This window comes from Eulemur rufifrons, chromosome 4 (genome assembly GCF_041146395.1).
Source record: "Eulemur rufifrons isolate Redbay chromosome 4, OSU_ERuf_1, whole genome shotgun sequence".
Lineage (NCBI taxonomy): Eukaryota > Metazoa > Chordata > Mammalia > Primates > Lemuridae > Eulemur > Eulemur rufifrons.
In genome coordinates this window covers 10,032,595-10,060,103 of record NC_090986.1, presented here as the reverse complement: position 1 = coordinate 10,060,103, position 27,509 = coordinate 10,032,595, and the positions used below count along the sequence as shown (strand labels likewise).

The 27,509-nt window shown below is 48.9% G+C and overlaps 2 protein-coding genes across 8 annotated transcripts in view; both read left to right on the top strand.

The window, feature by feature from the left end:
* The window catches only part of ATP11A (ATPase phospholipid transporting 11A), a 149,238-nt gene extending 121,911 nt beyond the window's left edge, over positions 1–27,327 (top strand). The window contains exons 19-30 of one of the 7 annotated variants that reach the window (XR_011233480.1): positions 2,668–2,919; positions 4,020–4,194; positions 5,892–5,994; positions 6,175–6,320; positions 7,351–7,410; positions 8,261–8,388; positions 10,002–10,137; positions 16,034–16,099; positions 16,850–16,953; positions 19,272–19,437; positions 23,450–23,724; positions 24,732–27,327. Coding sequence is in view for 6 of the 7 variants with exons in the window: in XM_069467559.1 (XP_069323660.1) it covers positions 2,668–2,919; positions 4,020–4,194; positions 5,892–5,994; positions 6,175–6,320; positions 7,351–7,410; positions 8,261–8,388; positions 10,002–10,137; positions 16,034–16,099; positions 16,850–16,953; positions 19,272–19,437; positions 23,450–23,542 (1,429 nt within the window). In the remaining variant the exon portion in view is untranslated. Of the gene's footprint in view, positions 1–2,667; positions 2,920–4,019; positions 4,195–5,891; positions 5,995–6,174; positions 6,321–7,350; positions 7,411–8,260; positions 8,389–10,001; positions 10,138–16,033; positions 16,100–16,849; positions 16,954–19,271; positions 19,438–21,067; positions 21,155–21,434 lie in introns of all 7 variants that reach the window. The other 6 variants (XM_069467559.1, XM_069467561.1, XM_069467563.1 and 3 more) reach the window with 6 other exon arrangements.
* Positions 23,995–27,509, top strand: part of LOC138382433 (zinc finger protein 678-like) — a 37,678-nt gene continuing 34,163 nt past the window's right edge. Inside the window, 4 exon segments of the mRNA XM_069466935.1 lie at positions 23,995–24,073; positions 24,732–24,952; positions 25,047–25,195; positions 25,663–25,841. Of these exon segments, the coding sequence (XP_069323036.1) occupies positions 23,995–24,073; positions 24,732–24,952; positions 25,047–25,195; positions 25,663–25,841 (628 nt within the window).

Sequence of the window (27,509 nt, the reverse complement as noted above, 5' to 3'; positions counted from 1 at the left end):
TCCCCTGCATGTGTAGAGTCATGTCATGGCACCATCCATGAATAAGATGTCTGAAATAACATTTTCATATTACGTTATAAATAGTCAAGATATAGGGGTTTTTAAAATTATTCTTTACAATGGAATCAGTAACTCAGATTCTGTTCCTCAATTTGTTCCTAAGTGTTACTTTGTAGATCTTAACATACTCAATGTATTTGTCATCACTTACTGAAGAAATGTAAAATAATAAAGTAGTACTTTGTAAAAACTAATAATCATAACTGGTAAAATTACCAATTTCAGTTTTGCATACACCTCCAGAGAAAGAGCGTCTAATCAGTTCTACAATGAGGACTGAGAGTTGAGGCTTAGTCCACTGAGAAATGGTTCCCTGGTCTGCTGTGTTGTCCCAAGAGCAGAGTAGAGGCTTGGATCACAATTTGTTTTAAAGGAATGGAGAAGAGGAAAAAATACCCTAATTTATAAACAGAAACTTCAGGAAATTTACTGAGAGTTTATCTGTTGGAAGTGGTTAAAAGCATAAAGTTTGAATGTCCTTAAGATCCATTTTGGTCCCAAACTTAAATTCTCATCTGTAACCCTCCATTTTCCCAATATCTTTAATAAATATTTCCTGAGTTCCCAATCTGAATGGAGTATTAGGCAATACAGGAAGTTGTGGTTTGGTGGTTTTGTGCTTTGTTCTGTTTTGTTGTTTTGTTTTGTTTTGTTTTATTTCAACTTATTATTGGGGTACAAAAGTTTAGGTTATATATATTGTCCATGCCCCCCCATCCCCCCGAGTCAGAGCTTCAAGCGTGTCCATCACCCAGATGGTGCGCAATGCACTCATCATGTAGGTATACACCTATCCCCTCCCACCACCCCCCACCTCTGTCCGATACCCAATTGGTGTTATTCCCAAATGTGCACTTAGGTGATGATCAGGGAAACCAATTTGCTGGTGAGTACATGTGGTGCTTATTTTTCCATTCTTGGGATACTTCACTTAATAGAATGGGTTCCACCTCTCTCCAGGAGAACAAAAGGGATTCTATATCACCATTATTTCTTACACCTGAGTAATACTCCATGGTATACATATACATTTTACTAATCCACTCATGAATTGATGGGTATTTGGATTGTTTCCAATGTTTATAGCAGTACAATTCACAATTGCAAAGATGTGGAAACAACCCAAATGTCCATCAATTCATGAGTGGATTAGTAAAATGTTCTGTTTTTAAGTTACATTCCCTCCAAGTAAGAACATAAAGCACCTGCGTGAGACGCCACCTTGTGCATAGGGGTGGTCTTCAAAAAGCGAAGACTCATGTAGCATGGGCATGGTTGTTGGTGGGTGCTGGGAGCCCAGGCATTGTCCTACTGCTGACAGCTCTCTGTCTCATTCTTAGGGAGAAGAGAGATCTCCCATGGGACAGTCTTTGCTAGGGGACAGCTGGTCCTTGAAGGCAGGGGTCAGGGAGGGTGGAGGCTGCCGCAGGTGGGGAAGCTCTCTGCAGAGCAGACATGCCTGGGGTGGTGGGGCTGACGGACTAGGCTGGACTGGGGACCTGGTGAATTGGAGACCTAGTGCCTGGAGGGGGGCATTACAAAGGGATCATACTTGGTAACAAATTTACTTCTTTAAAATCTCTAGCCAGCATATTTACAAACCTCTGTGGGCCTCAGTTTCCTTTTGAATGAAAATTATAAAATTAGAGTGCTTTTTTTCATCTCTAGAATACTTTCAGCTAGGATGGTCTTCCCAGAATCTAGCCAGATCATTCCAGTTAGATTTAAATCCATTCCTTTCATCTGGTACCTTATAGAAACGTGACACTTTGCTTCACATGCCTATTGAAAGTAAAGACTCTAAAATCTAAGAAAAAAATGGCAGACCCCCAACATGAGGCACACATGGTTTTGATACAAGGCCTTCCAGGGAGAGTGACACAACCTGGCCAGTGTCAGGACAGCCCTTTATCCTCAGACACGTTTTGCAACCTCTGCAAGCTTTGGGTTTTCCACACATACAACAGGGATGATAACAAAGTCCTAACCCCACAGTTGTAAGCAGGAAAGATCGCCTGTAGGATGCTTCGAGTAGGCTCTGCCATGTGGTAAGCACATGATACCTATTAGTTAGTCACAGAATCACTAGTATTATTATCAGTATTTTATATTATTTAGAGGAACCTGGACTCCAGCTTGATCAGTGGCCAACTCAGAACAGCTTATGCCAAAACAAAAGACAATGAATATTACTGGCCACCTAGGTCCCAGACCCAATTTTTGGATTGTTGACACCTTTTTATTGTCAGTTATGATGTTTCTTAAAATTTCTGAAAATCCTCTCTAAGTAGCGGGTCTCAGCTAGACAGAAAAATGCCATGCTTGTCAAATGTAGATCATACAGAACAATCATTTTACTTCTTAGATATTTTATCCATACTTATCTATCGGATATTAGCAAATGTTTCTTAAAAAAGGTTAATTCATCACTTTAAAAGCAGGTTCAGGTACTTTACGGTAAGATCATGAACAAGCAGCATTGTGTTTTTTAATTTTGAGGGGCTAAAATATTTTAACAGCTTCAGAAGTTTCTGCGATCCTTTATTTTCATTGGCCTTTGTTGGTATTGATTTTCATTTGTGTTTTGTTTTGTTCTTTCTTCCTCAGGCTCCAGGAGAAAGCCGCTGACACCATCGAAGCGTTACAGAAAGCCGGGATCAAGGTTTGGGTTCTCACGGGAGACAAAATGGAGACGGCCGCGGCCACCTGCTACGCCTGCAAGCTCTTCCGGAGGAACACGCAGCTGCTCGAGCTGACCACCAAGAAGATCGAGGAGCAGAGTTTGCACGACGTGCTGTTCGAGCTGAGCAAGACCGTCCTCCGCTGCAGCGGGAGCCTGACCAGAGACAACTTCTCAGGGTAGGTGGTGCCCCCCTGCCCACCACAGAAGGGGGTTCAGACAGAAGGACCCTCATTGCAAATCAGAGAACCCCATTGTCCTTCGTGGGAATTCTTTTCTCTCCTTGGGCATCAATACCAGCACCATGATGAGTCAAGTAAACACCAGAACAAGACAGGAGCTGTTTCTTTTGAGCAATCGTGACTTGTCTTTTTGCACATATACATACGCGTGTGTGCGTTCAGTCCCAAACTACTGGGTAAGAGATGCAAAAAGACATGATTGATCAATTGATTGATAACATATATTGAATGGGATAATTCTCATCTGTTTCTAAGACTTAGGATCTTTGTAGTCAGTGCTGCAGAGTGTCTGCCAGAGGAGGTTAGGAAATGATGATGCACAGTGGTTTATATAAGACAGAACGATGTTTGCCTAAGAGTTGCTGTTTTCTGAGAATATTCACCAATTTATTCAGATATGTTTTATCCGTGCTGTCCTTGATGGTATTAGACTCATTATTTGTGATTAGATTTCATTTGAATCATTTAAGATTTTCGCTAATGTGAGCAAAGCAAAGGCATCTCTCTAATCATATGCAAATTTTAATGTATTCAAAAAAATATTTTTCCCTTCACCCGATTACTGAATTCCTTTTAGGGATTAGAGATGTTCCTTGTAATTTTGAAACCCAGCAAAGAGGAAATTATGACCATGTGCTTCCTGAGATCATCTGGGCGAAAACCAATGAAATGATAGCTGTGCAGATAAGACTGAGGTTAGCCAAGGAGCCCAGGAAGTTTGGGATAATGACAGACCTCTCTAGACCACAAGATACTCTCCTGTGTGGTTCTAGAAATTCTGGAAATTACACATGAACTCTCAAGGAGAAGTGGGCATTTGCTTTACCTGAGTGAAATAAGCATATTTCATTAAGACACATGTTAAAATGTAGTCAAAGGTATCGCACCCAATAATGTAAAGATCTTATCAATAAGCAGGAATATTAGTTTCTTAATCCCATAGACTTGTATTATCTGTAGATATCCAAAATATACAGCTTTCTCAAATCTACAGATTCAGTTATTGAGCAATCTTTCTGATTTGTGTACTCTAACAGACTTTCAGCAGACATGCAGGACTACGGTTTAATTATTGATGGAGCTGCACTGTCTCTCATAATGAAGCCCCGAGAAGACGGGAGTTCCAGCAACTACCGAGAGCTCTTCCTCGAAATCTGCCGGAACTGCAGCGCGGTGCTGTGCTGCCGCATGGCGCCCCTGCAGAAGGCCCAGGTCCTGTCCCTGCTGTCCTTTAGCTGGTGGTCGGGCGTATTAGATACTGAGAATGTTTCATTAGGTCGCACAACCCCTGATTTCTTAAAAATCTAGCAGGGTACCACCTTTTAAAAATAGAGACATGACCGAAATAGAGGCCAAAACACTTTTTAAAAATAGAGGCCAAAACGATAGAGATTTGAAACATGGATCTTATTTTTCTGGTCAGATCAGCCTCAGTGACTAGTGAGTGTTGCCTGAGTCGGATGTGTGAGCCTTCCAGACGCAAGGCCAGCAGAGCTGCCCTGGCTGACGTCTGCAAAAGAAAACCGTGTCTCAATCATTTGTAGTCTACTCTAGAGATGGAAGGGATGGGAACCAACATGTACGGAGCACCTACTGTGTACCACCTGCAGAATGACCTGTTAGAGGGATGAGGGATCCTAGTTTTACAAACTGAAATGACTTGTCCAACAGGGCGTGGCTGGAAAATGGCAGTAGAATTTGACTGCTTGTCTGTCAGACTCCAGACTTCTCAGTCTGCCCTGTTCTTGTGGGAAACACACACTTGAAGAATTTTTTAAAATACTTTTAAAAGCATTGTGGTATATATACATGGGTATCTTTCTGATGTCAGTAAACCTAGAATAGTTCCAAATTTGGTATGCAACATTTCAGGTAAAATAGGCCAGTTTATCTTGAATTGTTCAGGAGAGCAATCCTAACTTCTCAGATTAACCCAGTGGTTAAGGTAAAACACATTTTGCACAAACTTCAAACCCCAGGTATAAGGAGTTACTGTTAGCATTTGTGCATGTGTGTGGCACCCATCTGCCAATGCCACCAACAACATGGAACCAGCTGTCCCCCGGCTAATTTGGGAGCAAATACTGACAAGCTGATGTCTGAGAATTCACAAACCTTCCATTTGGGATAAAAATGCTCTTATTTCCTATTGTCCCACCACATTTGACTCTACATTCTGGAAAGGCCACTAAGGATTTACTGTCTGCCTTCCATGTATTCCATGAGTTTTTTTAAAATAATTAACTAACTTTTGAAAAGTTTTATACTAATTAATTTGTGTTTCAGTCTCTCATTTAAAACAAGAAGGCAATGCACACATTTTCCGTATCTTTTCAGTCTTATATCTTGAACCATTATTACACATAGACATAGAAATGAAAAAAAAAGTATAAAGAAAACTTGGAAATAATTCATTGCATTAAATTGTCAGATTTTATTTTGCACACAAGACAAATTTGAAAATTAAAATAGCATTAGGAATATCTTATTTTAAAAAATAGATGCTTTATACCAAATAGCTTGGACTACCTTGGAAGAGTGATCTCTAACCAAATTCAGTGTTCACACTTGTCCCTATATATTTAAATATATCTCCCCAGTATATGTAAATATAGGAACAGAGCAGTAACCAAAAGCTACGTCATGTATTTCATGTGTCTACTGTCAAAGCTTTTTCAGCTCATGTTATTTTAATCATACTTGTTACTTTTGCTTTATTTTGTTTTGCTTTAAATATGAAAAAGATTTTACCCTGTGTAGACAAAATAGTTTGGATGGAGTAAATTATCTCTAAGTGAAGTTTTTCATTCCCTAGACTAACTATATCTTTGTTATTTCTACCTAGTTAATGAATAACCTGAGCAGAAATGAAACAGAGAAGACAAATTTTGCATGTCTTTCTTTCACAGATTGTGAAATTAATCAAACTTTCAAAAGAGCATCCTATTACTTTAGCGATCGGCGATGGTGCGAACGATGTCAGCATGATCCTGGAGGCCCACGTGGGCATAGGTAAGCTACCACTCGTCACGGTGGGCACACCTGGCAACCCAGTCACCCCCTCAGCTAGACACAGGCGATGTCAGAGCATGCAGGTGGCCCATGTAGGACACCCTCCATGGGCCAGTCGTTCACTCCTGGGGACTCTCACAACAGTGGCTTCAACATTCCTGTTTTGCTGTCCCCTCCTAGGTGTCATTGGGAAGGAAGGCCGGCAGGCCGCCAGGAACAGTGACTATGCAATACCGAAGTTTAAGCACTTAAAGAAGATGCTGCTTGTTCACGGGCATTTTTACTACATCAGGATATCTGAGCTTGTGCAATACTTCTTTTATAAGGTAGGTATGGTCTCCTTGCCCTCCCACTCTCTCAGTGGCATATCCCATGCATGAAGGCGTGACGTGTGTCACAATGACCCCATGCTCCAAGGGGTCATTCATCTAAACACAGAAGTAACTGTCAGAGAGGTTGGGGTTAATCTGATTACAGTAGTCCCGACTTAGTCACCCAAGGTCTAAAAATGCTAAATGGAAAATTCCAGAAATAAACAATTTATAAGTTTTAAATTGTGCACAGTTCTGAAGAGTGTGATGAAATCCGTCCCTCTCTGTCCCAACGGGACATGACTCCTCCTTTTGCCGTGCGTCTCCACGCTGTCTGCACTCCCTGCCTGTGAGCCACCGAGGAGCCATCTTTGTGGTCCGGTCAACAGATTGTGGGAAGAAGGGTGAAGACATTCTGAGAGCAAGAGAGATACTAGTCACATAACTTTAATTATAAAGCATTGTCATAATGGTTCTATTTTATGTTGTTGCTAATCTCTGACTAGGCCTAATTTGTAAATTAAACTTTATCCCAGGTATGTATGTATAGGAACAGACAGCATGTGTAGGGTTTGGTACCATGTGCAGTGTCAGGCATCCACCAGGGTCTTGGAACTTGCCCCCCACTGATGAGGTGGGCTGCTGAGCCCTGAGAGGAGCCCCTGGAACTTTCTCACCGTCACAGAGTGGAGTGTGGAACCAATAAGAACAAATCAGTTGTCAACTATCTGAGGACGGGCATTCTTTTATAATGCCTTTGAATGATTCCTTATTCACTGTGCAGTTTAACCCTTTCCTGTTTATTCTGACACCTCCTGCCCTTCCAGGTTCTCTTCAAGCTAATGAATTTCCCATTTGCATTGTGTCCTCAGAGTGGCCAGAACATAGTGGCTTCCACATTGTCGTTGATGCTGAAATGAGCGGAATGTCCAAAGCCCATTTCGTGCTCTTTCGAGGCACACAGGGCCCGTGGGGGTGGGTTGGCTGTGTCTTCCACGTGAGCGGTGGCTGCACTTGAACTGACAGGCTGTGTCTTCTCTTTCAGAATGTCTGCTTCATTTTCCCTCAGTTTTTATACCAGTTCTTCTGTGGGTTTTCACAACAGGTCAGTCCTAATGTCTCATGTTAGAATCTGTCTCACCTCACTGGGCCTCATCCCCCTTCCTAGGTGGGTGGCCATGGCAGGGAGAGGAGACTTGGGGAATCTGCAGTGAAGACTCCATGGGGAGGTGCTGAGGAAGCCGGGGTGTCGCATCAGCAGGTGGGACAGAGGGCCAGGTGTGGAGCAGGCGCTGAGGGGCCACCCGGGTCTGCAGGCTCCGTGTTCTCTGGTGCTTATGCATCTCGTATATGCAGGCCAGGGAGCCATGTGGCCGAGACCTGCGTTGCTCCAGGCCCAGGCGAGGCTGTGCTGGGTTTTCTGACCCTAACTACAAGGACCAACCTAAACTTGGGGTCCTCCAGGGTGTCTGGGCCATCCCGGCATCTGGCTGGTGGGGTACGCCACACGTGCGAGGTGCAGGCAGTTCTGCCTTGGGAGGGGCGGGGGCTCCCAGCACCTCCTCCTGTCACTCCTATGCACTGACGGATGGCAGCCACTTCTTTTCATCGGAAGTGACCAGGACTGGAGTAATCAAAGTTTGAAGATGGTGAGCAGAGCTGCAAACTTGTTACGCAGCTTTTGTCCTTGTTTGGCAAGTTTGCAGTGGCACAGGGGGCAGGCCAAGGTGAGGCCTCTGCCACTGTGGGTTTAATCCTAGTTCACAACATCAAGCTTTGGAAGTTGTCCTGGTCCTTCGACATCTGGAAAGATGGCTCTTTATGCATTTTAGATGTGCTTTGTGCATGTTTGTGGTTCTTTACCTATTGAAATATATATATTTAATCAAAACATCAAAAAAGTTCATAAAACTACAGTGGGGTGTTGTTTCAGTTTGATTTTTTCCTTTCTCCAGACTTTGTATGACACTGCGTACCTGACGCTGTACAATATCAGCTTCACCTCCCTCCCGATCCTCCTGTACAGCCTGATGGAGCAGCACGTTAGCATAGACACACTCAAGAGAGACCCGTCCCTGTACAGGTACCGTCCTCGGAACAGCAGTCCTCTAGAGCATGGAGAGCAACCAGGGAGCAGTGTAGAGTTTCCTTAAAATAAACGCCCGACAGGCATCAGCTGATACACTTGCTTCTAGGAGATTCTTTAAACAGGAAGCAATGTGATTTAAGTGAATACACTCCAAGTGTCGATAGGTGATTTACGCTGCACGCAAGATGAACATGAACCCGGTTTGCACTTGCCTGTGCTTTGTGGTGGTTGTGAAGGAACCGGGGTAAAAGTGTCCATCCCAGTGGGATCCCAGTGAGTTTATGGCGCAAACCATCCTTTATAAACTATTATGTTCCATCCATTGAAGAAAAAAAAAAAGTTAACAGTCTGATTTCAGTGTGCTCTTTTCTTCTGAGAAGTTTTTTTTTTTTTTATACTGAGGTAAAGATGTTTTTGTGCTGTTTGAGAACTGCCCTCTGGGATCTCTAGCAGATTAGATGTGTTACTGTTTTTGTGGTCTTTGTAATTAAACACTTATTTTTCAGATAATTTTAGATCCACATGTAGTTGCAAGAAACAATACAGCTGGATTCTGTGTGCCTGTATTGGTCCAGTGTCCCCCAGTCAGCAACTGTGATCTGGTGTCACATTCACCAGTCTCGTTCAGATTGCCTGGCCTTGCTCGTGCTCATGTCTGTGCATGTGTGCTTGTGCTTGCACGTGTGTGTGCTTGTATGTACATGTATATATTTGTTTGACTTTGTGCATGTGTGTACTTGTGTGTGTGCTTCTGCATGCATGAGTGTACATGTGCTTGTGTGCTAATGTGGATGTGTGCATGCATGTATGCCTGTGTGTGGGTGCTCTTGTGTGTGTGTGCGTGTATGCTCATGTGTGTGCTCATATGCACATGTGTGCACGCACATGCTGTGCAGGTTTAGTTCTGTGCAGTCTTCCTGTACCCAGACCGGCAGTCGCAGGCTGTTTGCTTTACCTGCCGGGGTCTGCAGGAGCCACAGCATGGGCTTTGCTCTCCTCTTCAGAACATTTAGCCATTGTAGGGGATCTTGAAGTCTTGGAGCCCAAAACAATCATTGCAGGTGACTAAGGATAACAATAAAAAGGCCAACTTCTGAATTTTTCGTGTATATTTGATAATCAAAAATAAATCTAAGAAGATAGGAAAGTGCTCTGTTTTAGACATGCTTCCAGAGGGAACTCTGCAAATTCTCTCACTGAACTAGCAGGCATAAGACATCACACCAGGAATTGGGGAGCGAACTGGAAGCCTTCAGTCTACATTAATTGGAGAATGCTGGATGTGTGCATTTACTCTATGGTAGTTACTTCCAGAAGTACAAGTTTGCATCTGTCTATAAGGATATTACAGTTAAGAATGAGAGAGGAAATACTCAAATAAACATCAGCCCAAAGACATTGCATGTAGTGAAACTACATCCGAAGAACAGTTTGCATTTGCTGCCACAGAACACAAGCGTGCTGTCTGTTGGTCAAGCATGGTTTGCCATGTGGAGACACAGAGGGACAGCCACTCCAAACTATGGCAGACACGGCGGCCGTGCAGGGAGTGAGGCCATGTGCTGACATCACCTGAGCACAGTTTTTCCCCAATCTTCCTTGTACAGAGACATTGCCAAGAACGCACTACTCCGCTGGCGAGTGTTCATCTACTGGACGTTCTTAGGACTGTTTGATGCTCTGGTATTCTTCTTTGGTGCTTATTTCATGTTTGAAAATACAACAGTGACCAACAATGGACAGGTCAGTACGGGACTCAATTTTGTTGACTTAGCTACTTGGGAATTAGCCCTTCAAAACCCACCATCCTTGTGTTAGAGCAGGAATTCAGTACAGCCTGATGGGTTAGATAAATGCATCTGTGTGTCTGTCTATCGAACTGCTTTGAAGGACACGTGGTATTAGTGCCCTGTGTTGGCAAATGCTGCGCTCTGCGGAGCCTTCCACCAACCGTAACGAAATACTCTTCTGGGGTTTTTTAGGCTTTGTGTAACTTACAGTTCACCATTAGCTAACTATCTAGGGGGTCAATTATATCCTGCAGGCATTATATGGGAATTAATTTCATATTTAGCACGCTGTAGTGTTTTTCCCCAAGCACTGTACTTAAGTATCTGTTTCCTTTGCAATGAGTAGATGTATAGTTTTCTAATGGTCGTTCAGCTCTCTGGTTGTTGCATAATTTCTGGGGGTTTGTTTTATTTGTATCTTGCTTTTTTTCTTTTTGCTACTTGCTTCCCTTCCCACTCTCAGATAATGACTACCAGCACACACATGGTAAGACGATTGTGGGTTTGTCCTTTCTCTGTGTTTTTGGAGTGCATTACAAATGAAATATTTCTCGAAAATATTTTCAAATGTGACTTCTTCTGTGTGCTTTGTCGGTAGAAATACTGTTAGCTGCTATGCCCTCTACTCACCTTAGAGCTCAAGTTGCACCAGAGAGGTGTGTGCACATTTTGATCACTTGTACTTGGTGTATTCTCTCTGGCTCTTTGTGTCAGGGTTGCCAGTTGAGTCAGGGATGTTTCTTGAACTGACTCGATCTGTTTGAATTTCCCCCGACTTTCAGTAAATGGCAGCATATGCAGGTATGTGAGGCCGTTGCAGATGTGGATTTGAACACACACACCTGTGCTACCTGAGAGAGCCGCGAGAGGGGTGGGGAGACTTCAGAGTCCTGCCCTACTTCCATGTCACAGTGTTTAACTGGCTGTTCAGACAGACACCCCACTGACATCAGAGAAAACTACTCTTTAGCAACCCCTGTAGTGTAACCTACAAGCAGAAATGTATTTCATTTTTTGTTTAACCTAACGCCTCTCTTTTCCTCTTGTTGTTTATTCCTCATACCGTTGGGTTGAAACACAATAGTCCTGCCACCCGTCCTGTGCGATTCGTTTACCCATTTATTCACTTCTTTCCGTTTCCTCCTTGCTAGAGGATGCTGTCATATGTCATTATAACTTAAATCAATTTTTACTAAATTAACCTTGAGAATTTATTAAAATCTTATTTCACTGTTCTAAAATCTTTACATCTTCTCCTATCTGTTCTTTGTCTTACTTTATTTTAATTGAATAACTCCTGAATTCCACCAGGCCACTAAATGTAAACAGGGCTATTTTCCAATTCTTATGTATATTTTATAAGATTTCCCTATGGATCAGGCTCTAAGTAAGTGTCTTCCTGTGTCCTAAGGAGAACTAAGGTGCTGTGTGCTGAGAGGTGGGATCCAGGACCCCGTGGCCTGCCTATAGCCCTGGTGCCCGCTGCTTGTCCAGCACGGACATCGGCCTTTCTTGCTGTCAGGCCTAATGCCACATGAAGGTTGGGGAAATTGAAGTTCATACAGATTAAGTGACTTACACAAGGTCAGGTAACGAACTTTCATGGGATGTTTGGTTCAGGATTCTGTAGGGTTAGGGTTTGGTCCTCCCCTGCTGCTTCTCGATCATTTAATCCTTTCCGTCTCAGAGTGAGAGTGACAGGGACTTCCAAGGAATGCCTCAAGGGGACCGATTTCAGGGGGGGAACACAGGCGAGCCCTGCTCTAGAGAGCATGCTCCGGCCTTCCCTCAGGTGCCTCCACAGTGCCGTCCCCGTCCCGGGTCCCTGGGTCCCTGGAGCCCTGGCATGTGGTTGGCCCAAGGGTTCCCAACAACTCCTGTTTCCCAGGCCCTGGATCTTCCCTCCCCAACTGCCCTGCAGGTGCCTGGAGGCCCCATAAATCCTGCCTTAAGCCCAGGGTGATGCTTTTCTGTGGTGCTCTGTCCTCACCCTTGTTCGCAATCCTGTGGTCAGCCACGAGGGGGCAGAACTGCTCATTAGAATCTGAGGCAATGAGAGGCAGAGAGGCCAGGACAGGAAATGCAGTGGCCAGGGACTCCTCAGAGCCAGCTCAGCGGAGCTAGACAGCCGTCACTCAGAGCTCGAACCCCAGGGGGCCTGACACAGCTGCCACACAACCTTTTGTGGCCCCTGGTGGTGACAGGAGCCAGTGTGCAGGATCATAGGTGCCAGTTGGCGGGAAGTGTTGGTCCCTGGTTACGCACTTGAGAGGACACACGTGTTCTGATGCACCAAAGCCCCAGACGGGTTCCCACCCCAAGACTTAGAGCTGTGCACCCAGGACGAACCATAGTCATGGCACCTCATCATAGTGACAACTCGCAGGCTCAACACTTGTGCACATCACGCATGAGGAAGGAGTTCACAGGGCGGGATGACTGAGGTGCTCCATGGTGAGCACGAGGCCAAGGGGGCGGCCGGTTTCCCACTGTGCCTCGGTGTCTCCGGGGCAGCGGGTCTTCCTGGGTTCCTGATGTTTTGGTTTCTGTTTCGGGAGGGTGTCAGCTCCCACCTCTAACCCAGAAACAGTGTCAGAGGCTGGTTCTGTAGGAGGGCGGCCGTAGGCGGCTGACGGCCCTCTTGGTCCTCAGGTAGCGGTTGGGTGGTTGTGGCGCCCACCTCTTTCCAATAGCTCCCTTGGCACCAGCACACACCTCCTGCGGCTGGGGTCTGGGTGCTCCTTTCTACTGACTGTCAGTAGGCGAAGACTCCTTTCTTTAGGGTCTAAGTCATTCTATAGGAATCTGATAGATCCTATGAACTCCTGGAGGAATAAGAGAATTATTGACAGCTTTTTTAAAAGACAAATTCATTCCTAGAGCATTTTCTGCACAGATGTAATAAGCCATAATTATTTCTCAATTTCATGCCACAAATGAGAATCTTAACACAATAGTTATCTTATTATTGTTGGACATCAGAGTATTCCTAGATGAGCACTTAAGAGTTTGGAACATGCTATCAAAGAAGTCAGGAAATGACAAGAGAATAGCTGCAACATGGGCTGTCGACAGCGTGGGCAGAACAAACAAACCAGCGGCCTCGACGAGAATTTGGGATCCTAGCAGAAAGGGATTGTAGGACATGCCCTGACCATGACCTTGACAAAACTCGAATTGTGTTTGTCGTGGAATATTTTTACACATAAAAATTGGCTTGAGTTTGAGGGCGTTTTTGAGCCAGACACTTCCTACAAGAATACTCATTCTCCCGGTGGGATTGGACTCACAACCAGTGGAGGGTGACTCTGGCCTGAGGACGGTTCTACTGGACTCTCATTAGGATGGGAACAAGGCCGTCAAGTCAGTCACGTCCTCAGCTGAGATGTGTTGTCATGCAGGAGATCAGGTCCCAAGGAAATCAGAAGCAGGAGCATCACTGGAGTGGGGCTGATGTCACTTGGAAAGAAACTGTCTCTCTGGACCCCGCTTTGAGAAAGGGGATGGGTGTCCAGGGGCTCATCCCACCTCCCCAGGTCCTGCTAACTAACATCCAGCAATTGCCATGATCAATTGGCTATTGGCAACTAACCTGGGGGCTCCCACTTGAAGTAAATAAAGAAATTAAGAAGACGTTACAGAGATAGTTGCAGGGTGACTGTCCCCAGTGAGTGAGCTTGCAGAGGACAGGGCAATGGTGGAGGAGATGGGTCCACATCTCCCAGGGCTTCTGACAGAATCCCCGATTCTGGGCCCAAGAGAGTTTCGCTTTGTTGTTATTTTCCTGTAAAAGCCACAACTGTGGCCCAGGTGTCCTGCTGGCCCGGGCACCCGGAGGCCTCCCTGGTCTTTCCAGGCTGGCTAAAGTCCACCCAGTGCAGGGCGCTGCAGAGGCAGGTCTGCACCTCACAGGCAGAGCGGGGGGGAGACGAAGCCAGTCGACTGGCTCAGCTGCCCTGAACTTGGATGCTGCCAGTGGCACCATGTTCCTTGTTATGCAACCTCGACGTCCACATTTTGCTATTATCTCAAATTTTTTGAGTTCTGTGTTGGGATAGCCAGTGAGGGGACTGAGGGGAGGAAGCAGGGAGCTGGACTGGGGCCCGACCCACCCATCTGGGTACACAGCCACCCTCACCTGACTATAGGTTCTCCCTTTGGCAAAAACATCAGCTTCCAATCAGACAAGGCAGCCACGTGCTCCCGACACCTATTGTCGGAACATTTCTGTAGGAGGCTGCCAAGCCACCACCAGTCTTAGAGTTATAAGTTTTCCTGCCCCGAAAGTTAAGCATTGATGATGGACACGTTTCGGTGAGCACACCACAGGGTTTCTCACCCTCAGCTCTGTTCACGTTTGGAGCCGGATGATTCTTCCATGGGCCACTGTCCCATGTGTTCAGCAGCACCCGTGCCTCTCCACTGGCTGCCAGTGGCACCTCCCCCAGCTGTGACAGCAGAAATGTCTCCAGACATGGCGAGTGTCTCCTGGGGGCAGAGTGGCTGTGCCGGCCTGATGTTTCCAAGCAAAAAGAAAGGGCCTAGTTTTGCTGCTGACAAGGAAATGAAGAATGAGGTAGGAAGGAGGTGTTGATGGGGGACCGGGGTCAGTGTTCGCTGCAAAACGTCCTGCACTTTCTCTGTAGAATTCTGCACATGAGATCTTACCCCACTAAGTGCATCCGAGGACTCAGACCTCCACCTTCACCTGGGTTGAATTGTGGGGTATAGTTATGGCCATACTTCTTTGGTTGAAAGCTAGCAATAAAGAAAAGCCATTTGTATTCGCTTTTTAGTTCTTTATAAACTAAAACTCATTGTATTTTAAAGACATACTAGGAACATTCTCTGAGGGGCACAGTTCACAGAATCTGACAAACTAGAAACCGGTCGATTCTTGTGTAGTATAAAAATGTCCTCAAAGAAAACAATTGTTGTAGAATCAAATTTCTAATTGACTGGTTTTTCTCTAAGAGAAGGAAGTGTGAAGGAGCAGCCCCTTTACTTTGCTTGTGTCTTTGTCTGTGCTTGAGAAGTGTGTTGTTTCCATGGGTTTGACTCCCGTTCCCACAAACCGCCAGTTCTCACTGCGTCTGGCCAGGCGGGCGCGGGCGTCTGGCTGTGTCCTCCCTCTGCCCGCGGCCTCTCTGCAGGCGGCTGGCGAGCCGTGGCTATGGCTGGGCTGGCTGCAGGAGGGCGGCCTCTGTCCTGTCCGTCTGTACGTCTTCCCTTCCCGAGGTTTCCCAAGCAGAGTCCCATCCCCGTGTTTCCCCTGTCCGTGCCCTGGTGTCTTCTCTAGCTGTCTACTCACAGAACGTTCTAGCACTTGTTCCCCTTCAACAACAGTAGGCAGGTGTTTGAGTTGAGTTCAAAGGGAAATTGACACAAACTCTACCGAGTTTAAGGCTGAAACACGTAGGATAGTGAGGTAATCAGATAAATGCCTCTTCCACATAAAAACAGAAAAGAAAGAGGTTTGAACGTACTGAGTTTGCATCGAGCGTATTTAAAGGTGGGTGTTTTTCATGCTCTCAGTTTGAGACTGACATTTGTAGGGGTTGAGAGAATTGAGTAGGGCCGGGAGCAGGGTGGCAGAGAGCTCAGAGCAGGTGGCCTGTGAGCCGGTCACCCAGGCTCAGAATTTGCGGTGGGAGATGCTGCCAGGAAGCCGGGCCTTGCTGTGCTCCCGGCGTTACATTCTGCTTAGTAAGAAGGAAACGCAGTTCCTATATCTTGGGGTGTGAAGCGTTGGCCGCAAGAATAATGAGGTGCATTTTCTAAAACTTGTTTTGACTGTGAAAGAGGGAAAATACATAATAACAAGAGATTACGTGGACTGTTTTTCCCAGATATTTGGAAACTGGACCTTTGGGATGCTCGTGTTCACAGTGATGGTGTTCACAGTCACGCTGAAGGTAAATGACTTTGAGTACACATTTCTCTGCTACATGTGGGTCCCACCCCTCTGCACCCCTTGAATCTGAAATCCACACTGATGCCAGAGACTCTCTGCCTCTGCCAGGCCAGCCTTGGCTGTCCGGCTGTCCTCGGTGTCACCTCCTGTATTAAAACAGCCAGTGGTGGCTCAGCTCACCTGGGGAGCCAAATGCAAACTTTGAGAATCACACTGAAGCTGGATTGAGGAATGGGTCCCGTTATAAAAGAATTCAGGTTAGAATTCTCTTAAATGGCCACTGGTCCTACCCCTAGTATAATCAAAATGCATTTTCATTGAAACAGATTAATGTATTTTGGAAGATTGAGCTCTTTTTAAAGTCGAGTCATATTCTATTTAGAATACCATTACAAAAGTCTCCAAATGTATCAGACTGAGTCTTAAAAAGTGATACGGAAAAATTCCTACAGGAACCCTCTTGGGCAGTAATGTGGACCCATGCCTTAATCTACAGCCCTGCGGCCTCCCCAGGGTCCAGGTGAGGGTTCTGGGAAAGCTGTTACTACAAGGCCACCGCGTCTCAGCATTCCTCTCCTCGCTGACAGTAGAAGGTTCTGTTCGTTTTCCTAAGCAGTTTCCCATAGGCATTCAGTCGTGGTCATGGGTTTGTGTTTGTTTTGTTGTTTGTTCCTCTGGCTCTTCCTGTGTCCCGGCTCTCGCTGGCTGCTCAGGGAGTTCCCCTGCTCACCACCTCCTTCTTCTCTCGTAGCTTGCGTTAGACACACACTACTGGACCTGGATAAACCACTTTGTCATCTGGGGGTCCCTGCTATTCTACATCGTCTTTTCCCTGCTCTGGGGAGGAATTATCTGGTAAGAATTTGCTAAGCATTGCATGATTGTTTGTACCTTCCCAGTCCTGCGCCGTTTCACTGGGGATCAAGCATGTGTCCTGTACAACCTCGATTGCTGTGACCACATTTGGTGAAGGTCTCCAGTGTGCTGGGCATCGCGCCTGTCCCTGGGGAGCCGTGGGGGCCAGACCCGAGGCTGCTCCTGTAACTGACATGCTCGGGTGAGACACGTAACTAACGGCACCACATATGAGCGAGCAGTTGGAGACAGATGGCACACCGTGCCAAGGGGCCTATTTCATATTGACAGGCTCAGAAAAGGTGTCATTTAAACTGAAACCAGAAGAAAATCACTGTTATCACAATACCTGACACTTACTAAAAGCCTCCCAGAATGAGGTGCTGTGCTGAGTGCCTGCCGGGCCATATCTCCATGAGACCAGCCTCGGTGCCAGTGGGCTGGACAGGGCCACTGCAGCCTGGCTCCAGGATGGGGTCTCTGGCTCCGGGGTGGGGTCTCTGGCTCCAGGGTGGGGTCTCTGGCTCTGGAGGTGGGGTCTCTGGCTCCAGGGTGGGGTCTCTGGCTCTGGAGGTAGGGTCTCTGGCTCTGGAGGTGGGGTCTCTGGCTCTGGAGGTGGGGTCTCTGGCTCTGGAGGTGGGGTCTCTGGCTCCAGGGTGGGATCTCTGGCTCCAGGGTGGGGTCTCTGGCTCTGGGGGTGGGGTCTCTGGCTCCAGGGTGGGGTCTCTGGCTCTGGGGGTGGGGTCTCTGGCTCCAGAGTGGGGTCTCTGGCTCCAGGGTGGGATCTCTGGCTCCAGGGTGGGGTCTCTGGCTCTGGGGGTGGGGTCTCTGGCCCAGCAGTAGGTTCAGGGCGAGGCTGGGGGCCTCAGGAGTGAAGAGCAACAGTCGGCAGGAGGCTCCTGGCTCTGTTCTGATGTGGCGGTTAGCTGACCAGTCACATGAGGATGCCATGGGCACGGCAGCGTCAGGTCGCACTTTTATGAAGACCAGGGTGGCTGCGCGTGAAGATGAGCTGGCGATCGCCACGCAGCCAGGGCGGTCAGTTCTGAGATGGTCGTGCTAAACCGGTCAGGAAGTGAGGCTGGTGTAATCAGTCTGGGACAAAGCCAGCATCTCTCTCAGTGCCAGCACAGCTGCCTCTGCCCAGCCTGTGAGCTCCTACACTTCCTGCGGGACCCCGGGGCTCATACTTCCGTGGCAGCTCTGTCTGTGTCCCCATGACGCCCTGTGCATGGAGGCTTTCCGAACCGGATCCCCTGAGCAGGGCTGGAGCTGGGGCCTCAACGCGGGCAGGTGTCCCCTCCCACTGGGCAGGCTGGCCTCATCCTGGTCCTGCCTGGCCACGGGCCAGTGCAGTGTCCCCTCCACTCCGTGTCTGCAGCAAAGAGCATGGCACCCGGGAGAGGGGGCCACCTCTGGACATGGCGTGAAAACGCCCCCATTCCACAGGGCCCTGACCGGGGCTGCGCGGCTCTCCCTTCCCCTGGTCGGCTGGTGACCCCCAGTGGCCAGGGGACGCATCAGGCAGGTTCCTCCAGCCAACATACCAAGAAAGTCAGTGTAGGTGGGTCCCAGCCAGCCGGCCCATCCTCTGGGTGCCTGTGCCTTACTCGTCACTCACCGTGCTGTGCCCTAATGTCCTCTTTCCTTGTCCACCCCAGTCTAGCCATGTGTTCTTGGAGGGAGGGGCTTTGTCTCTGCGCCTCCAGAGCCGTGTAGAGGGCTGTGCAGAAGTGTCGGGTGACAACATGTAAGGACGGGGCTGTGTGGCTCGGGTCTGCACTGAGCCCACAGTTCATCATCCTGCCGGCTCCTTCACAGAGCCCCACATGGGAGTTTCTTGGAGTCATCCGTGTTCCTGGTGGGAACATCGTCCTGAGCTCTGAACTCTGTGTTTGATGGCAGGAGCTCCAGGTCGTCACCCGCTCTGTGAGTCAGGGCACGGCACGTCTTTTCCGTGTTAATAAGCATCGATCAGATCGAGACTCCGAGATAAAAGAATGCCACTGTTTAATCATTTTTCTTTTGCTGCTCAGAAACCAAACGTCGGGACCTTATTTTGGCCTTGGACATAACTTGGGAGGCTCTGTTCCCCCCGTTCCATCTGTAGTCCTCCAGCCTCACAGGGGAGGGGCCACATCCCACTTCTCCTGTGGTCAATTTGGAGCAGGTGGCTAAACCGCTTCGCAGTGAGTGTCAGTGACAAATTCAGTGACTCCCAGAACAAAAGGCCGCCTCAAGCGAGCAGGGAACAGGTGTCAGGGGTGAGTCTCTGCTGCTGACCTGACGTCTCTGTTCCGTCTCCTTCCACCGCACAGGCCATTCCTCAACTACCAAAGGATGTACTACGTGTTCATACAGATGCTGTCCAGCGGGCCCGCCTGGCTGGCCGTCGTGCTGCTGGTCACGGTCAGCCTCCTCCCCGACGTCCTCAAGAAAGTCCTGTGCAGGCAGCTGTGGCCAACGGCGACAGAGAGAGTCCAGGTACGGAGGCGCTTCCCCCTGCTGGGGCCGTGCGTGCTCTAGTTTCCCAGTTTGAAGGTTGGGAAATGATAATTATAAAAGATAGTAGAAAAGGGTTAGATTGCATAAAAATGTGGTCAGTCCAAATATGACTAATGAATTTCATAATGATACATGATTTTAAACATTAAACTAGGTAAAATTCAAGATGACCAATGTGTAATTTTAAGTTAGACCTAAACAGTCACCTGAAATGATAAAAAGAATGAGAAGAAAGATTAATATGGAAAACAATCTAAATCTAAATTTTTTAAATTAATCATTACTTTATAAAGGTTAAATTATATAATTTTTAAGGATGGTAAATTTGGCTGCAAACGTTAGCATCTGTATTAGGAAGCACTGCATGTGGATGGGGCTGCTTGTTTCCACACTCCCAAATTTGGCCACAAACTAATTGTGGCACAGGAAGGAAGTGACCCGTGCAAAGTGCCCCAAGTGCAGGGCCCAGGGGAGGCAACGACTCAGCCTTGTGGTCCCTCCCTGTCTGCGGAGCAGCCCCAGCTCTGGCCTCGAGCTCTGTGGGGGCAGAGAGTGGGCGGGAGGGGAACCCACCCCCAAAGTCAGTGGCTGGGACCCATTCACTGCCCTTTGTGCTGACTGTGCACTGAGGACACGATGGAAAAGTTCTCACCTGGTGGTCCAGGGCACACCTGTGTCACAGTCCCTCTGGAGTTTATTAAAAATGCAGATTTTCAAGTTCCATCCCCGGAGATCTCCAATCATTCTGCCAGATGGGGCCTCGCTCCCTGTGGCTTGATGCACCAGGCATTTATTCTCCATGGGGCCCCGGCTGGAGTTTGGGGTGGAAAAGAGGCAGCCGTGCCTTGGGGTTGGCACTGCCCCGCCTACCTCATCCCCAGCACTTGGAAGGGGACCCTGGCTGAAGCCCTTCCTGGGCCTTTGGGGCTAGTTTAAACTGTGGAAGCCCCAGCCCCAGCCCCGGCACCCCCCACGCCTCCAGCCAACAAAACCTGGGGACGGAAAGACTGCTGCTCAGCGACAGTGAGAACGTGCACACACCATCCCACTGCTCCTTGCTTAATTCAAGTGATGTAGGACAGAAATGTTTTGGGGTTGGAGGCCTCCCCTCCACCCACAGGTAGGAGCAGGGACACCGGCGTCTCAGTGCCTCCAGAACGTCCTTCTAAGGGTCCCCGCCTGAGCAGAGTGCAGTTAAACTCTGCAGGTGTTAGGAGGACATTTCACTCAGGGCTCCCTGCGACTCTCGGGGGCTACCACAGAATCTCTGGTCCCAGGACAGCGTGTGGGACGGTGCCCCTGCAAAGCCACTTTGGAAGTGCCAGTGAGGACCCCTCCCGTCCCACCTTCGTTTAGGAGTCCCTGTATCTCTGTGTCCCATGAGAGTCCAGCAGCCCTGGCTAGAAACCAACCAGAACCGGAGCCCAGGAGGCGTAAACCAGGGACACCCGGGCCCTCCTGGGGGAGGAAGAGCCAATGTGCACCAGGGTGTGGGAGCCTCTAACCAACTCACCACCTCTTTTGTTTCTCTTTTCCTTCCTCGTTTCCCCTCGCCTTCCAACCTGCTTTGCCTAAATAACCGCCTTGTTCCCACACCCGGGACTGGCAGGCTAAGAACCAGTGCCTTTCTGTGGAGCAGTCAACCATCTTTATGCTCTCTCAGACTTCCAGCAGTCTGAGTTTCTAACGGAACCAGGTGATGCTTCTCTGCCTTTTTGCATGTTTGGGACGATGGTCACAGGGCAATAGAAGGCCGACATGTATCACCCAGAGCGGCCGAATAACACGCTCTCGTGTCATTGGTTATAACAGCCACGTTAAGAAACGCTGTGACCACTTGTCTCTTGAGGTCTACACAGCGGCCGTGGGCTGTGTATTCTCCCTGCAGCAACGTTTCTCTCTCGGTGCCCCTGAGAAGCATCAGGTCCCACCTGTGGCGGCTCAGCGCCGTGTCTCACGGGCTCTCACATCGCCAGGTTGGTCCTGTACATGAAGGTGTGGATGTTTGCGGTTCGTGAGTCACACGAGCCCTGCACAGTTACCACAGCGCACCCGGTTCTCCACAGCCCACGAAGACGAGTCACCAGACCCCTCACGTCATGCTCCGCTCTGGGCACCCCTCCTGCAGGTGGGGAAACAGGACGGCGGACGAAGATTGCTCGGGGCCTCAGAGCTCCGCAGGGAAGGCGGCCAGGCTGAGCCTCGCAACTGTGCACAAAGAGGGCACAAAACTGTCCTGTCAAATGTTTTACCAAGTTCCCCTTTCACTGTTTTTTACGAAAGACTTGACTGTTTTTAGAGAAAGCTTCTAATTTTCTTTAAATGGCTGTAGAGCGTTCCTTGGCGATGTAGCAGCATCTGTGGAGCACAGAGCATTTTTCTGAGGCAGCTGCTCACGATCGAAGCCGCCTCACCCAGAGCCAAGATTTCAGAGGATGCGTGTTGTCTAGAGGTGGTGTTCTGCCCACCTTCCGGGTGTTTGTTGCTGCACCTAAATACCGCGTTTATGTGTGCCTCAAGATTAGTGGGTTTGATGTTACTGTTTTACCAGTGCAGCACAGGAAAATGCCTAAAGCAAGAAAAAGCCTTTTTTTCTTTTAAGAACAGTTCATCTTCTATATATTTTAAACAGTATTTTTAAACTAACAAGATGGCACATTTTTTAAGTCCAAGTAACTAATGGCAATCAAAATTTTTCTAATTTAGTGTCATTAGAATTTGTTAGAATAAATTATATAATTTCATCTTACATACTTGAAAACGTTTAGGATGAAATTATTAGGAATACTTTAATATGTCACAAGAGGGCCTTAGGAAAATAATTAAATCATGCCAACTCTAGGCTAAAAATAAATATTCTAAATATTGATGCAGTTTGTGAAGAGCTGATCTGCTTCTGAATATGTGCAGACAGACGCTGGGCGCCAGCTGCTTGGAGAAGTCTCTGAGGTTTCCAGGTCGCTGGCTCTGGTGTGACACCACGGGCACAGCCAGCACCCACACCTTACCACAGGCCACCTGCTGCCAGCAGGCTCCTGGCCCACACAGGAGTTTGCTGTGGAGCTGCAAAACCACTTGGAGTTCTGCAAAACTTTGGAGGAATAAACATTTCATGAGTCCTTATGTTGAACGTATTTTACTTCACATGGATGGTTTTTTTCTTTTAACCTATTCCTGTTTCTTAAAAAAAAGTCACATGCATCAGCCATATATATTACATGTATATATTACATATGTAATATATGTGTGTACTTGCATCTCCGTCTGTCTGCCCTTCTGTTTATACACAATTTAATTCCACATCGCGCTCCCCTGAGTTTGGTTTAGCCTTGGCCTCACCGGACATTGGCCAGTTCACACCTGCAGTTCTGTGATTCAACCTTGTTCTTCAGCTCTTAAAATTCCCTCGTTCCTCGCTACTGAGAAACTAGGAAGGCTCCACTAAAAATATCTCAGTGCTCAGACGCCCGGCCCGCCCACCTGGAGCCCGTTGAGGGCACTGGCCTTAGGATGCGGGGCTGGCGGGGCACTTCCCCCTGGCAGGATGGGACGGCGGCTCTCCTGGGCACGCTGGCTCCACTGCTGAGGAAGCTTGGACCTGGGGCAGGACGCGTGGCTTTGGGATTCTGGAAGTGCCCATTGGACCTTCCAGCTGTTGGACCTCGAATGCCCTGCCTCTCCCACGGGGGCTGTGATCTCTTCCATGAACCCTGTGCCACCTCTCGGTCCTTGGGTGTCGGTTCTTCTTGGGAACAATCCTGTTAAGAAAGCGGACTACTGCCTGGCATAGGCCCTGTCTGCCCTTGCTGACGGGCAGTTCCATGACAGCCCTGTGCAGAGTCCTGGCTGTGGGGCCACAGACGGTGCAGGTCAGTGCCACCAAGGCCTGGGGCAGAGGCCAGGAACGTGCTTCTGGTGCTCGTGGGCACTGGCCCGACAGCCCCACTGCATCGAGCCACAGTCGTCTCAGTGTCTTTCCTCGCCCTTGCAGAAGAGCTTGCAACACAAGGCACCGGTTAGTGCCACACCGAGCAGCGACGGGCCACTTCTGAAGGACGTTTTCCCGCGGCCGAGGCGCGACTAGCTCGACGCTAGGTAACAGTATGGCCACTGCTGCGCTGAGTGCTCAGGCTGCTGTGCTGTGACTCTTTCAGACTGTCTGTTTTTCCTCCGAAGTTTTGCTGTGTTCTGCCATTTTTGATAACTAAGTTTCATGATGAGAAAAGAACAAACTCTCTTTACACGCATGCACCTTTGCTGTCCCAGGTAAGTCATGGGCCTGAGGGTGACCTGCCCGCCTGTGGAGCACACTTCAAGCACACACACATGTGCACGCACACCCACACGCTCACATGGCCAGCGCCCCTCAGGACACGCATGCACACGATGCAGCCCGACTGGCTGTGTCCAGACAGGCTCATGCCTGGTCCTTTGATGGGGTTGCAGCTTCGCTTGGCAGGCTGTGGGGACAGATCCTGCTTTGGAATCTGAACTGGACTGTGGCGTGGTTTGCACTGAACACAGGCCGAAGCAGGCATGGGTGTGAGCTCCCTGTCTGCCAGCCGTGTCCCTGGAGATTCCAGCACCCGTGTGGTGCTGCTGACCCAGGCTCCCAGTCTGGCCAGACATTCTCGTGCCCCACACGGACTCGGCCTGCTGTCCCTGTCCAGTTAAATCTGACAGTGCTCCCAAGAGCTCTCAACACCAACAGGCTGTTCATAAGAAGCCATGCAGCCCACCCGTCTGTGGTGACATGAAAGGTAACAGGCAGGGACATGAGCAGGCATGGTCAGTGTGACATTCACCACTCCCGGGAGCCCTGTCCCTCCTCCCCTGGGTCGTGGGTTAGCATTTCATGTCTGAGGGTCTCTGGGGTCTGTGAGCTTTCGCTGCACATCACAGCAGTTACGAGGAGAAGCCTCGTGTGCACTGTCCATCTTTCACCCTGTCCCGCTCTGTTCTTCCCTGGGACGGTGACCAGTCACTTGAGGGCACCATGAAAGACAGGCACTTAACACCTGTGTGCAGAGTCACAGCGCCTTGTGTGGCCTCTGTGGTGGGGTGGCCGAGCCCTAACCCCACCTGTCCTGCCCTCAAAGCGAAGTCCGGCCACTCCTGCTGAGCCGTGGCCGGTGTTGCCTCTGGAAATGGCTCGGGTCAGTGTAGCTGCCCACGGAGCCTCCTGGGACTGACTGTGTCTCGTTCTCTCAATAGAACGCTGTGCACAGTGCTGGGACTGCATTTCAGAACTGACCCCTCTTGTCTCTCCACAGAGCCCTTGTCCCTCGCCTGTCCGCCGGGGCCCCCACCCTCAGGAGGTGGCGATCACGTTCTGGAAGAGCGAGGAATATGCCACGCTCCCTCCCACCCGGGGCTCTGCCCAGGACTCTTGTGGTTCCAGCCTGAGACGCGGCTGCCCTCGGTCCGGTCTGGAAATGCCCGTGTGATGGATGCTTCTCAGTCCCGGCCCTCAGGGGCTGTGCCCCGAGTGTCCGTGTGTGCGTGTGCTTCTGCTGGTGCCCAGGAGGCGAGGGAGGGGTCACAGACCTTGCCCTTGAGCGTAGCGTGTTGGCTGTCACTCGTCCCAGGCCCAGCAGCCTCCTGGCCTTCAGCTCAACTTCCAAAGGGACTGGGGCTCTGCCCGGCCATCCTTCCTGCATCTGTGGAGGCTGCCCCCCGCCTGCGTGTCTGCACCCTTCTCAGCGTCGCTGCCACCTGAAGAGAAGGGCCGGCCAAGGCCCGTGGCTGCCACATGGGATCACTGCCCACTGTGGCGTCTGGCTTGCACGGCTCACCTAGGGTGTCGTAGAGCGTGGTGGAGCTGCCACTCTAATGCCTGCGGTGTGGGGGCAGCCAGAGCAGACCCCCAGGTGGTCATGTCCATCCCCACAGACACATGGACTGGACTTCCTTGCTCATGGGAGACACGGGTTTTCCCGTGGGTCACATCTGAGCCACCTGACCCCGTGTGCTGGGGCTGCCTGAGGGTCTTGCTCCCCCGTCAGCCACTGCTGCCATGAAAAAACCTCAGCAGGGTGTGGCGAGGCTGCCCAGCTCAGCCTTTGCAGCTGAAGTGCGGCGAGACCATCTGCCACACAGAGTCACCAGTCACCTCACCCTGGGACCTTTCCCTGCAGGGGTGTCGGGCAGGGTGGTGGTTTGGGGTGCTTGGCTGTGATGAGCAGACAGCCTCTGTCTCCACAGAGAGGTGGCCACAGGGGTGGCGTTCGCATCCAAGAACCTGCTGCTGGCTGGCGGGGAGGACCCAGGGTGGCAGAGAGGTTCTGACAAGCAGTATCACCCGGAGACTGTGACCTGCAGCTTCACCACGCCTGGGTCTGTGTGTCCCCCGGGGCTGTCTTTGTCTCGGGGCTGTGTCCCGTGTGAGTTTGGGCCGAGTCAGCAGTCAGAAGGCTGCTGGGTCACGGAGTTCCTGTTCCTTTCGGTGCCGGTGTCTCTGTTTCTAGAAGTGATCTCTTTGACGTAGCCTTAATGGTCTAAAGAAGACATTTCAGTGTGAGATTCAGACTCCAGACATTCAAACTGATGCTTTCTGGAAGAGCATCACGCAGACACTGACAGAAGGTCGGCGCCTGGCCCACGGCCGGACGTGCTGCCGTGAAGCCAGGGCCCTGGCGCCTGAGCTGGGTTCCTTTCTAAGGACTTGGCAGTGGTGTTTTTGGGAGTTCAGATTCCACCATTTGATTGTTTAATATTTCACTGAGAAAATATTTATTTGAAGAGGGGACAAATCGACAGCAAGAACGGTGAACACTCCAGTTGGGGTATGTCGAAGTGGCGTACGAGCTCCACACCAAAGATGAGGATGGTGAGTGTGTGGCTTAGCACAGAGAAGGGGCCGTCCACGCCCGCCTGCCCCAGGGTTCTTGGCGACGCCTCCACCTGCGTGTGTTGCTGTGCTTGGCGCCCCGGCGCACGCTGACCCCACCAACAATGGTGTGTGCGTCTTTACAGCCCTTTTTAAGCACCCAATGTGGGTATAAATGTAATACCTGTTGGGGGACAGATTCTCTGTATGTTCAGTTAACAAATGATTTGTAATGTATTTTTTCAGAAATCTCAAAATTGCCTTTGCACTGAAGTATTTTCATAGCTGTTTATATCTCTTTTATTCATTATTTGTTAAAATATTGTCTAATTTTTAAAGTATGTTTTTAAAGCTTTCATTTTTTAAGTTTATGAAATTTTGGCCACTTCACATTTATATTTGGGTGTGAGTTTTGGCTGAATGTTTCATTCTCATGAATGTGAATTTTCAGATCTGATTTTATTCTCCACATACACCTCTTTGTTTCGTGGTTTCTGGGGCAGCGATTAGTTGAGCAGCATGTTTGGAGTACACGCAGTTGCTATGCTGTTTCCTCAGTGTTTCTTATAATTTCATCAGCTTTTTTTTGTTTTTAAACTTAATCCCCAATGTGATTAGCTTTTTGGTTTTTGGTTTTTGTTTTTAATGTCCATCCTTCAGCCTTAAAAATAGAAGATTCTTGCTTGACAGCTTAGTGAGCTGCACCCCAGCCCTGCCTGTGTCGAGATAGTACCATTTACCTCTGATGACTCACGTCTCATTGTCAAAGTCACTAAACTTTACATGCTCTGAAACGTCTTTCAGAAAATAGTTTGGGCAATTATTCAATGAATGTGCCTGATAATTTGAAATGGACAAGTGGCACAAGATAGAAATAAAAGTATTAGTGAAGTGACATTACAGATATGATTGAATGCAATTTTCCACCTCTCAGTAGTAAGTATTGACTTGCCTTAAACTAACTTTGAAGCAAGTAGTGTCAACGTTAAGCACTTTCCTTAGTTTCGAGACTCTTACTCGCTGCTGCACATGTGAATAAACCATCGGCTGTGATGCCCCGTTGTCAGAACATGCCGTCCCTGACACAGACCGCCCCACACAGGCATGAGGGTCCTGCTGCATCCGTGTTCTCTGGCTGTTGGCTCCACATTCGCTCATGCACACACCCACACACACTCATGAAGCCCCTTCGCACATGCGTACATGCACACACGTGCACATG